A 12,322-nucleotide genomic window follows, 5' to 3' on the forward strand; every position below is an offset into this window, starting at 1 on the left:
CGGCTATTCTCCTTCCCATTTTATTTTTTGATGTAGTAGCGGCATGTATGATTACGCCCCTTCCCAATAAACCCGTGGCACTTTTGCCTTCGCCGTGGCGCTTTTGCTTTCGCCGTGGCGCTTTTGCGCTTGCCGTGGCGCGTTTGCGCTTGCCGTGGCGCTTTTGCGCTTGCCGCGGCGCTTTTTGTTTTGCCGTGGCGCTTTTTGTTTTGCCGTGGCGCTTTTTGTTTTGCCGTGGCGCTTTTTCTTTTGCCGCGGCGCTTTTTGTTTTGCCGTGGCGCTTTTTCTTTTGCCGTGGCGCTGTTGCGCTTGCCGTGGCGCTGTTGCGCTTGCCGCGGCGCTGTTGCGCTTGCCGCAGCGCTGTTGCGCTTGCCGTGGCGCTTTTGCTTTTGCCGTGACAGTTGTGGGCCACCGTACCAAACCAACCCCTTTTTATGGTATGATCAAATGTTTGGTAGTTTATTCAATATATTATTTCTCAACGAGGAACGCAGCATTTCTGTTCGCGTATTTTATTATTTTTTTTTAATGAAAACCTTGAGACTTATAAAAAAAAACAATACAAAACGGAAGCAACATCGAATGGATACATGTGGGGCGCAAACACTTGCCCACCAACGGCAAAATTCCACCGGATTTTATACAGAGAGAGAATTTAGCTATTGGGTTGATTTTAACAAATCCCAACAAAGTGGTATTGAATCTTTTCAGTCATGCAATGTATAAACATGTACAATGTAGTTAAAACTGAGCCGCAACATACATTAATTCTTGCAACGCTATCGTCACTATATAGCTATGTTCTTTGTCAGTGACAACAGTTGGTATAACTTAGTTTAAAACTGTGCATTTGTTCAGTGTCCCGTTCGTTAAGTCACAGAGTGTACCAAAAGAAATGTCTTGAATCTCAACGAGCCATGCACATATTCACTCACCAGGATGAATAATTCATCTTACCAGTGCGGTCACAATGCAACATACGTAACGTCTATTTTTCACGGGATCATCTGAAACTCGTAACAAAAGGCAAATCCATAGTGCAAGCACTAAGACTTTTTCTAGGACTGAGCTGGGATGTTCGCCCAGGGGGTACGCGGTGGCAACATTAGCGTAACAATAGGAGGACAAAGAGCGAGGATTGTACTCCTTTATATTCAAGGACAAAGCTTTATCTGAGCTGAGTCTTACGGTCCGTTGGGTTACGGAACTTTCTCCTCAGTCATGCGGTTTTGACCAATGAAGATGCCGGGTGTTTGGGCGTGTCTTGTGCTGATGTGACACTGCTTCCATCTGTATGTCACGCGTTCATTCGGGGTCTGCCAATTGGAGAGAGAGGTGGTTCCCATTCAACTCCCTGGAAAGATATCTTCACAAGCGGGAACTGCTCTGATATCTGACGGGGGAACTTTCTTTGCACGCCGTGGGTGGATTTCGTCACCGTTCCACCATGGAGCGAACACTGATTACAGTAGTAATCTCCATGGTTCTCGTGGCACATCAGACTCTGGCTCAAGGTTAGTTAGTTGAGTGCTCGGTGCTCGGTTAAGTGCGCTTTGAAATGGTTACATAACCACAACACAGGAATTTTCTTCGCAACTTAAAAGCACACCTTTATAACAACAGATATTATCTGTCTCGTTAGTTCATTATTTCTATAAGTTTGTAATCTGTAAATTCTCACCCCACATTAAGTCATGTAGGCTACGTAGCACTTTTAAAATTTCTCCAGAATATGCGCGAAGAGGAATGTCGGTCGTTTCGTACCCAAGTCGTTTCGTACCCAGGTTATTTCGTACCCAGGTCGTTTCGTACCCAGGTCGTTTTGCACACAGGATTCATGTTTGTCTTCTACGTGATTTTCTTTGGTTGCTTTTCAGTTTTTCGAATTGTACTTTTTATAATTAGGCCAAAAAAAAAAGAATAGTTCTGCTTCCGGTTACCCGACCGACCCTATTTTTAGGCTGCGACCATAAAAATTGTATCGGCAATTCAAAAAAAAATAAATAAAAAATGATTGAATAAATAAAAATAAAAATCTTATGTCTTGTCTGTCTTTACAAAGTACCTCTCAACAACCCTTTTGCATCAAAAAATGCTTGTATTTATTGTTTTCTTACTTACATTCGCTGTTTTTTCAAAAGAAAACTCCGTTATTTTTACAAATTCACTGCGCGATTCAACTACATGTACTTCGCAATTCGATGTCTATAATCACGTGCGTAATAAGCGCAATGCGGCGACGACTGGTTCCCGCCGCGCCGCGCAGGGGCCAATGATGAAATGCGGTAACTAGTCTGTGCACAGCTATGCGATCGATAGCGCTAGCATGGCTATGCAGGCGCAGGCACGTGCTCAGCGTTCTGTCAACTGGTCGGATTCGACATCGTAAAAATGCTGAGAAAGACATCGTAAAAATGCCAAGAAAACACCGATGGAGAAAGAACATTTTTGCAAGTTAATTCACCGATTTGATCTAGCTTGTCTGTGTATGTATTTTCCGTGTTTGCATGACTGGCTTAATCTCCTTTGTGCATCATAATTGACTGGGTACGAAACGACTTGGGTACGAAACGACTTGGGTACGAAACGACTTGGGTACGAAACGACCTGCTTCGGCGAAGAGCACTGACATTTAGGACAGCAGCCACAAACGTAATCCCTTTTGAAATATTCCCACGGGCCGGGCCTATCTGGCCATCACTTGTCATCCTGTGCACAATCCGCATGAGACTGGTCTGAAAAGGTCCAAGTGTTTTCTCAGTAAATACTTCAATATTTTCCCGGAGTGCTAAATTTAACTTTTTATGACAATATCTATATTTGATGGCTGATACCGGTAGGTCAGAGAAAAGTTAGTGATTGCCAGATTTGAGAATCTTTCCATTTGTTCTGTCCTACCTATCGGGTACATACAGGGGCGGCGGAACGGGGGAGGGGGGGGGGGGTGGACAGAGGGCACTTGCCCCCAGATTTACCCAACTGCCCCTTTTTCGCACATATAAATGTGACCCCTCGAGCATAAATGTGCCCCCTCGTGATGAAAACTAAACTGGCCCTAAAATTTCGGATAATTTGTTCAGTAACCATTTCCCAAAATGGTATGGAGAGTTCCGATATAAACGAGGAATGTGAAAACAAAGCCCCAAAACCCTCATAATGCGCCCTGAAAATGGGCACATAATGCGTAGTTTGCATAATGGCCTGTTTTGGAGAGCGCTCCCTACTTTGGAAGATGGTACCAGCCCCCCCCCCCCCCCCCCCCCCCCAACTATGTGATTTTACTAGGGCCAAGTGTCCGGTGAAAAAAAGTGTAGGCATTTCAGCACGGATTTGCCAAAAACATGCTGTGCAACGACGAAAGTTAAGATGCGTTTACTGAGCAAGTGCCCCTTTTCGGTGATGCCTCCCCCCCGGTTGAAAACCGTTCCGCCGCCACTGATCGGGCACTCTCCGTACGTTTAAAGTTATTGATTTGGCTTAGGTCTTACATCAAGCGAATAATCTGTAGGTTATGGACTGTTAATCCGATTCGACGTTTCGACCAACTGTTGCGGGCAGTAACCGAATTCGCCAAATCTATCTACGGCATCAACGTATCACTTTCACTCACGCATATCCCAGCAAAACAAAGACATTGCCCTCTAAGATCGCTGCTACTGGGTCTATATTGTACAAAATCACTCGATTCATATTTGCGATGATGGTGTGATTTGGAAAGAATGTTGCATCCTCATGCCACTTTTTTTCATCAAATGCATTGTATTATCTCAATGAAGGCCAATCATGGCAAAAATGTTGAGAAGACATGTACAGAATCTAGTATCAAGACCCCACTTCAATTATGCGGTTGTGTAGGCCTACTATGAGAAAAAAAAGTATTTCGTATAAAACGAAATCAGAAATGTTTCAGATTCAGATTCAACATTTTTGCAGTGACTGACCTTTATTGAGATGATGCGTGAAGAAAAAAAGGTGGCGCCAGGTTGCAACATTCTTGTAACTGATTACATGCGCAGGACTTCGATATTTGTTACTGATTATTGGTGGCATTTTATGCTCTAAGGTAAGACATTTTTGTTGGAATATCGAGTAGGCCCGCGGGCGCATATTCCTGTTGACAAGAAAACTGAATACTCTATCAATAAACCGTTACGTAATAAGAGACCTCATCTCTCGTTTACATAATACAATGTACTCGGCAGCCAATGGGCGTTTAAGTCGACTGCTTATTTAGTCGGAGCTGCGCTAAAGCAAATATCCTGGCCCTTTCTCTTGAACATTCTGTCTGTGGTGGTTGGATGATGTCTAATCATATGGGTGTCAAAATGGGTCCAGAATTGCCGACACGGGCAAAATCGCAATTTATACGCACCATCAAACTTGCTCTTCTTCTAGTTGAGCGCTAACTTCACAATTGAAGACTACAGCTTTGCTGTTCATGTTAGAGCATTTTGTGGGCAATGAACTTGAAGGTTTGGGAAAGATTTCCATATACGAAGTTCACTCAACACTCTGTGTACAAATCCTATGAGATTGGACTGAAAAATTCTAAGTGTTTTCTAAGAAAATGTTTGTATTTTCTCACTGCTCAAATTGACTTTGATGACATGAAATTGCTATCTGGGGGCTTGTTAGTCAATACAGAGGAAAATTAGTGAACTTCGCATATGGTAATCTTGCCGAAGGGTTGTGGATACACAGGAGGGTGAGCTCATATTTCTGTAAAAGTTGTCAAAACTTTGCACCCTATGATATGTTCTTTTTGCAAAGGAGTGTAGGCATCATTTTTTTCAAAATGGCGACGGGTAACATGACAACTTTTCGGGGTGATGCATCTTTGGATGAAATTTTCTCCCAAAAGTTACAAGATAACGGAAACAAAATTGAACAGAAAGTGAAAGATTATAAAGTAAGCTTTCATTTGATGGATTTGTCAAACACATGGTAGAGTTCTAAGTATTTAAAAAAAAAAATGGAAGCAGGTGTAATTATCACAGAAGTCTATGGGAGTCAATTTGCAGGTCTGCACCCGGTGATATTAATTATTATATTACCGCTAAAAAAAACCCCAACTTAAACAGCGCCACCAAGAGCCAAACACGAAACGGGCAGACTTGATTTTAAGTGGTCTATGTCTTCGTAACTAAGGTTTTAACTCATTACTTTTTATTCTTTTTTTTTTTATAAAATTTGAAAACATTGCATAACTGCGAACAATAACATTTGGAGACGATTTCGGCAACATGAACACTGTCATTGGACGAAAGTTTTTAGTGCCAACAGAGGGCGCTCTTCGTAAGTCAATATGGCTGCGCCCGTGTTGTGCTATTTGACATGCATGACATGTTTGATGGTTTGACCGCAAGACAAAAGCAGCAGATCGTGCTAAGGTACGGTGATGACGAAAGCTCCCATCAAGAGAGAGCGGGCGTTTTTAAAGTTGCATGGTGGGCGTTTAAAGTTGCATGGTGGGCGTTTATATTATCGATATAGGTTGGGCGCGATCGGTGGATGGGCGCTGGATGATCATGTGCTCTTTCTAAATAATCATGGGATAAGCCATTTGCGAGTACCCTTTGGGATTTACATTTGAATAACATCTGGTAGTGGTACACTGACTTGCTCAGAATGCTTGTCACATTTTAACCCAAAAAGGGCCGGGTTATTTTGAACATCTCTCAGCCGGGGGGGGGGGGGGGGGGGGGGGGGGGATTCCGCCCATCCTCCCTAAGATATCGGCCATCGAGAGACGAAAAGTTTTGAAACTCGGTACATGCATAGAGCAACTCACCATGAACATTCCCTCGAAATTTCATGACTAAAGAACTAAGGGTTTTGGAATTATGGCTAATTAATTATTCATATGTACGAATGGCAATTCTGCTCTGTGTACACGACGTATATGGGAAAATTAAGAAAATTAAGTATGGGAAAATTTGTAGCTGCGCGGCAACCCGTGGTCCGATTTTTATGTTTTTGGTATCAAAAGATGCCCAAGGCTCGAGGCTAAAAAGTCATAACCGCCCCCCCCCCCACACCTCCCCCCCGCCCTTTTAGGGTTAACTTTGAAATCTCCAGGCCAAAGACAGGGTAATCCTTACCTTTAGGACCCCATTCCTATATAAGGTTAAAGACTAAATTACACTCAAAAGTGACATTCTGATATTTCCCTTGACACATTTGAACAGTTGGCAATGACACCTTCTTGAATATCAGCAGGTTTAATTTTGTAGAAAGAGGGCAGGGCTTTGAATTATGAGGGGTTAAAGACAATGACAAACACAAAATATGTTTAAAAAAAAACAGATGGCGAACTGCAAAGAAAGGGAGAAAAGTCACATTTTCTTTGAAAGTGCTTTCAAAATTACAACTAACATGAGTTTATCTGAAGAAACAAGACTGCTTTAGCCTGCAAAAGTCACTTTGGTACTGGACCTCATAAAAATAGAGGTGTTCTAAAGATAAGGATTACCAAAGACACTGTTGCTAATCACACGATTCGGGGCAAGCTCTTGCATAGTTACATAAGAGATGCTCAGCACCAATACATTGTCTACAATGGGTGAGAATGGCACAAAGACACCAGACCATGCCGGAGCTGGGGTTGCTAGTATAAGGCTTGCCCCGAATCACGTGATTTAGTAACAGTCCCATTGGTCGGGAGAATGCAAAGTTAAAACATGCACCTAAGCATTGGATAAAGTCAGCGATCTAGATTTTATTCAAATTTAACTCACAATTGGCTTATTCACAGCCCTGCTGGAGGATTGTTTTGAAAAGAGAAGTAAAGTCTGAGGGCACAATTGCAGAACATCCCGCCACTCAATCTATGCACCCTGTAGCCGGCTACGGAGTCACGGTGATTGCCCTCAATAAACCTTCTCAGCGCTACCTAGCTGTATGTACTACTAGGCCTACACACGTCATGCTCCACTGCACACCCACTCCGTATCCGCATAGCTGGCAACAGGGTAGTTGGTTTGGACTTAGAATTTTTTCAGCAACTCCCATTCCTTTACTTGAGAATGCCTAAGTCACTTTGGAGCAAATTACCCCTTTTTCCAAAATTAGGTATGACACATGTTGGCGTTTTCGTCGAATAACCAAATACAAATATCATTTTCTTGACCTTTGATCCAGAGTGTGCCACGAATTTGTGCCAAAATGGAGAAAAATGCTTCACCCGAAATAGCGCCGAGGGCTACGTCTGTGAGTGCAACCTTCCCTTCAGAGACAACTACAATTGTGCCACGGGTCCAGGTGAGCTTGTGATCCACTCAACAAACTGCAGACAATGTTCCTATCCTGCAAATCAGCTGAATATCCTTGAACCGATTTCTCAAATTTCACACTGTAACTTCAGCATTTTACGTACATGTACTTCTGATTTGTGGTGAAAAGAGTGGTATATATATATATATATATGCCAGAATGGAGAAAAGTTTACACATCATTAACACAATTAAATTTAGTGTAAAATTGTTTAGTATCTGCATGTAAATTTACATTTGGCACATGAGTTGTATAGATTTTTATCCATTCTATAGTTTAGGCCCCCAAAAAAGTCTCCGGTTTCTGGTATGGAGCTTGCCCAAAAAGTGGTGCGGCGACGCGGCTTTTTTTTTTTTTTACCTGATTTTTTTTGCTTCAAATGTCGGCTGATGACTGCAAATTGTGCCCGACTAAACTTAGTGCAAATATATGGGAGTCCAGCGAGGCCACATAAAGCTTATTCTCGACCATAACCCAATCTAAAAACACGTTAAAATTGTGCAGCAGCAGGATTCCAGTCAAACCAGTGAGTTTGGCGGTTTTGAGACATCATCTTTCATCGAAAAAAAACTTTTTCATTTTACCGACGCGCATGGCTACGGCGACGCGCGCATACCAGAAACCGGAGACTTTTTTTTTTGGCCTTAGCCAAACTAGGGTAGTGAAGATCTCTGAATTGTTGCATTGGGGTTTTTATTTTTTAACTTGGCCAGGAATGGTCATTGGGAGAACAAGGACAACAGTTACATTGGCACAGCTTGGAGGGATTTTTATTTTTAATTTTTTTTTATGCGAGGTTTTGACAAAGAGCTGAAGAAGAAATGGTGGATTCTTATCTGCATTCACTTCGAGTCTTGCAAGCAGTCTGTGCAATTGACCTTATTTTATAAGTAAAATTTACATGGGTTGAAAATTGAACTTTATAGTGACTTTTGAAGATTGTCAAAAAGATTTTTTAAAAGGAACTTATAAAAATCATTTTTATTGCAACTTTGATATTTCCACCCTTTGCCATATGTTTATTTAGTTGTACCAGTGGTTGACTATTTCAATTTTCGTTCCCCTGTCCGACAGACAACCAAGAGGTTTTCACCTGTTACGGCCCTACCTGTACCTCAGGGCTCTTTCAGAGCTTGAATTACCCCCAGGCCTACCCGAACCGCTACCGGGCTCTCTACTTGCTCTACATCCCCGGCGCCAACGGGATCTCGTTCACCTTTGACGAGGTCTTCGGGATCGAGACCGACAAAGACGAGCTGTACGTGGGCAGAGGCCTCTCAGTCGACTTCTCCGCGCTGAACAGCATTGACACGGCCGACGTGCGTTTCTTTGAGGGCTTCGCCACACCAGACGGTTTCACCATCGATAATACGGACGCCGTTTGGATGTACTTCATCACAGATAAGAATTTGGAGTTTAGCGGCTTCTCCATTAGATATCAAATGGGTGAGTTGGCAGACACAAATATAAATCTATGCAATTTATTAGATAAATTGATGCTAACCCTGCAGGGTATTTTGTCCAGGAACTCTATCCATTCAAGAAACAACATTATATCTGAAAAGCCTGCCCATTGTAACAAGATTGGAAAAAAAATATAATCAGGGACCTAGTATTTCTTAAAGACGAAGCCAAAAGCATTCGTATCACAAATGCTGCTAGACTGGTTCTCAGTCCATCCATTGTGAATGTATCCATAGTCGTTGGGGGCGGGGATAAGTCTGGGAGCCCATCGAAGGAGAAATTCGAACACATTTGCGCGCCGCGACGAAACCTGATACTCATAGGAAAACACAGTGGCTTAGCTTTGGCACATTCAGGATATATAAGTCATGGGGACTTAGCGCAGCTGTCACCAACCGAGCGCTGGTCCCTTGAACAGGGAGATTGGAGGTCACTTCGACCCACTGATGGTCAAGTGCAGCAGCAGCAGGAGTAGTAGCAGTGAACTTCGCGCACGAACCAGTACAGTGGAACGTCGCTATACCGAACACCGCTATACCAAACATTCGGCTATACCGAACATCAGCCTTGGCTCCCAATTTTTGTGTATAAGGTGTACCAAACATTGTTGTTGGAAATGTCAACAGAAGAGCGACAAATGGCTATTATTAAAAACTGTGAAATTACATAATCGCTATTACGAGCAATTTCTGTGGATCCCATGATATTTGTTATAGGGACGTTCCACTGTACATACTTGTGCTGGCGACTCAAAATAAAAACATCGTGAAATGCCAAGTGATGTTGCTTTGTGTTCTACGTTCGCTGAAATTTGCGGTCTCTCCAGTGTAAAACCTCAAAAGAAAACGCCCGTTCTGGACAAGCCTGTAGATAATTGGGATTTTAGAATTGTTTTAAATCAAAGTGTCATCTTTATGTTCCTGAAAGTTCTTTTTGACAGATCCAATAAGAAATTTGCGAAGATGTTACTAACAATTAGTGACGTTATAATCCAGCAGTTCCTTCAGACTGGCACGCCATCTTCACGGTCGTTTACTTTTACATGGGACAATCGATATCGAAAACTCTCGATATTGGATTTCCGATATATCAATTATTGAAAATCCTAATATCGACGGTGCTTGGCCTTCAGTCAGTGTCATAAGTTGCGTTTGATTTGTGTTTTTGTTTTCCAGTGGACAATGACGTGCCGGTCATCAGCAACTGTCCCAACAACCAGGCAGTGACGACCACCAGTTTGGCCGGAGCCCAGGTCTTCTGGAATGCACCTACTGCCACCGATGCCTCGCAGGTGGCCACTTCGTCCACTCACAACCCTGGAGACGTGTTCCCGATCACGACGACCCAAGTCACGTACACCTTCACCGATGAATTTGGCAACTTTGCCCAGTGTAGCTTCAGCGTGACAGTGCAGTTTTGTAAGTTTGGAATATTACAAATTTGTTAAGTTTTGTTGTTGTTGCTTTTTTAACTATGCCATATTTTTGAGCAAATGAGGACAATTTAAAAATGCAAGATTGTACAAATGTGATAAATTTTCGGTTTAACCAAGGTCTCAGCTCCGTTTGAACCGCACAAATGATTGCTCACGGCATGTTCTTATTTTAGTTTGCTGTGGTACAAATACCAACATGCTTGTAATCATTGTGTTTTCAAATGCAAATATTAAACCAGTATTTTTGTGTCGCCTAAACAAAGTTTTTGGGGACACTGTATGCCAGCCTATATGCTAAAGTTTGGGTTAAGTTTTTGAAAAAAATGTTTTGCTTTGAGAACCAAACTTAATGTGGTGTACTTTTGGTGTATGTTCATTATGGCTAAGATTTTGGGGTGTATGTTTGGTGTAGTCACATCATTTGCATACAGCTGGTGCACAATTGGTGTATTCCACATGTGGTAACTTCTACATGCTTTTCTTGGATTTTGATAAAACTTGGGTGCAATGACCCTTGGGTGGGAAGACACAATTCTTCATTGGATTGCTGAGGTCAAAGGTCAAGTATGGGTCATTAGAGGTCACTGTTCAAATATGCTTAACATGGATGGAGCGAAAACAGTGATCCGCGGATCACCTTGTTTTCGATCACCTTGTTTCCAGAACTCTTCAAAATCCCCGGGTTTTTGAGGATTACATTCCAAAGGTCTCAAAATTAGTCATGGCTTTTCAACCAGATCTTGAAGCTCATTCAAAGAAATTCATCATACTTCATTTTTGAAGAAAAAAAAACGGTTTCATTTTAGAAAGTCAATATGTTCAAACTTTGATTTCAGCGGATAACACACCCCCGGTTGTCTCTGGATGCCCGAGCAGCTTCTCCGTGACGACGTCCTCTACGGCTGGAGGTCAGGCCTTCTGGACGGCCCCAACCGCGACGGATATCTCCCAAGTCTCTACGACGTCCACTCATTCTCCCGGTGCCACGTTCCCAGTCGGTACCACTACCGTCACCTACACCTTCACTGACGCTTCGGGAAATGTTAATCGCTGCATATTTGATGTGACGATCCAGTTTGGTAAGTTTGCATGTTCAAAGAATATCTTCACCGAGAATTTGCTGGTTTCAGAGACTTTACTTGAGTCTTGAAGGCGTAAAGGATCATTTGCATTTATCCTAAAAGTAATCAACAGTATTATATTATTTAAAAAAGCTTATTTGGATTAAAGAGCGTACTTGTACTAAACACCCTGTGAAATCAGTCCAGGGAGAACTTGTTTGCTGTCATTTAGAAGAAATTGAGAAATGTAGGTAACATCCAACGATCAGTCACTTGACTGATATAAGTTGGATATCAAGAGTGCTATTGACAAAATTAGGTTTCGTGATCAAACAGTCGTGCATGGTTGTTCACTGTTCTTCAAAACAGTGTAATATCCACAGAGCTGAAACTTCAACAGGTTATGTTTTTATTCTTCTTTGGATTTTGAGTGGTGTTATTATTGGAAAAGTACAAAATGCGTGAGAAGCAATACTATACTATATGCGTCTAATGTCCTATTTTTTATTTGTTAAATACTAAACGTTTTCCTGTGAGACACGCTGTGCTTTAAAAAAAAAAAGGAAAATATTGTACTTGCTTTACAGTGGAGCTGGGCCCACTTGTCTTGGTTTTGGAAAATGTTTATTTTCAGTGACTTAGTCAGAGGAAAATAAGCTGGTTCTTTCAGGTCCATCAAAAATGTTTTACCCTAGCCCTCCTGGAACGTTTAAAATTTGCCACGAGGCTTGGACGATTTTTTCCTTCACAATTAGAAAGATAAAGGCTGCTTCAACCCTAACCAAGGGCGGATCCGGGGGGTAATTCTGCGGGTTGTGGGTTCGAATCACGCCTGCGGCTATAGTGCGCGTGCCCTTGGGCAAGGCACTTTATCACACATTGCTTCTCTCCACCCAGGAGTAAATGGGTGCCTGTGAGGGCAGAGATGGTTATTGTGGTTGATTTTAGCTTCTCTGTGCCAAATTGGTAGCATCGAGCTGAATACTCCCCAGGGAGCTGAGATTGTCTTTGGAATGTTTCATTGGCCCAGTGAGCAGGGAAATAATGATGTAGCGCCTTGAGCACCAATAATGATGGATACGTGCACTTT

General features: G+C 42.4%; 1 protein-coding gene across 12 annotated transcripts in view; it reads left to right on the forward strand.

The window, feature by feature from the left end:
* The first annotated feature begins 1,214 nt into the window (after window positions 1–1,214).
* Window positions 1,215–12,322, forward strand: part of LOC119737763 — a 70,017-nt gene continuing 58,909 nt past the window's right edge. For all 12 annotated transcript variants that reach the window (XM_038212338.1, XM_038212339.1, XM_038212344.1 and 9 more), the window contains exons 1-5: window positions 1,215–1,514; window positions 7,141–7,260; window positions 8,347–8,718; window positions 9,912–10,154; window positions 11,008–11,250. In XM_038212338.1, the coding sequence (XP_038068266.1) occupies window positions 1,448–1,514; window positions 7,141–7,260; window positions 8,347–8,718; window positions 9,912–10,154; window positions 11,008–11,250 (1,045 nt within the window). In that variant the 5' untranslated portion in view covers window positions 1,215–1,447. The remainder of the gene's footprint in view (window positions 1,515–7,140; window positions 7,261–8,346; window positions 8,719–9,911; window positions 10,155–11,007; window positions 11,251–12,322) is intronic.

The sequence above is a fragment of the Patiria miniata genome, unplaced genomic scaffold (assembly GCF_015706575.1).
Source record: "Patiria miniata isolate m_02_andy unplaced genomic scaffold, ASM1570657v1 HiC_scaffold_3, whole genome shotgun sequence".
In the NCBI taxonomy this organism is placed as follows: domain Eukaryota; kingdom Metazoa; phylum Echinodermata; class Asteroidea; order Valvatida; family Asterinidae; genus Patiria; species Patiria miniata.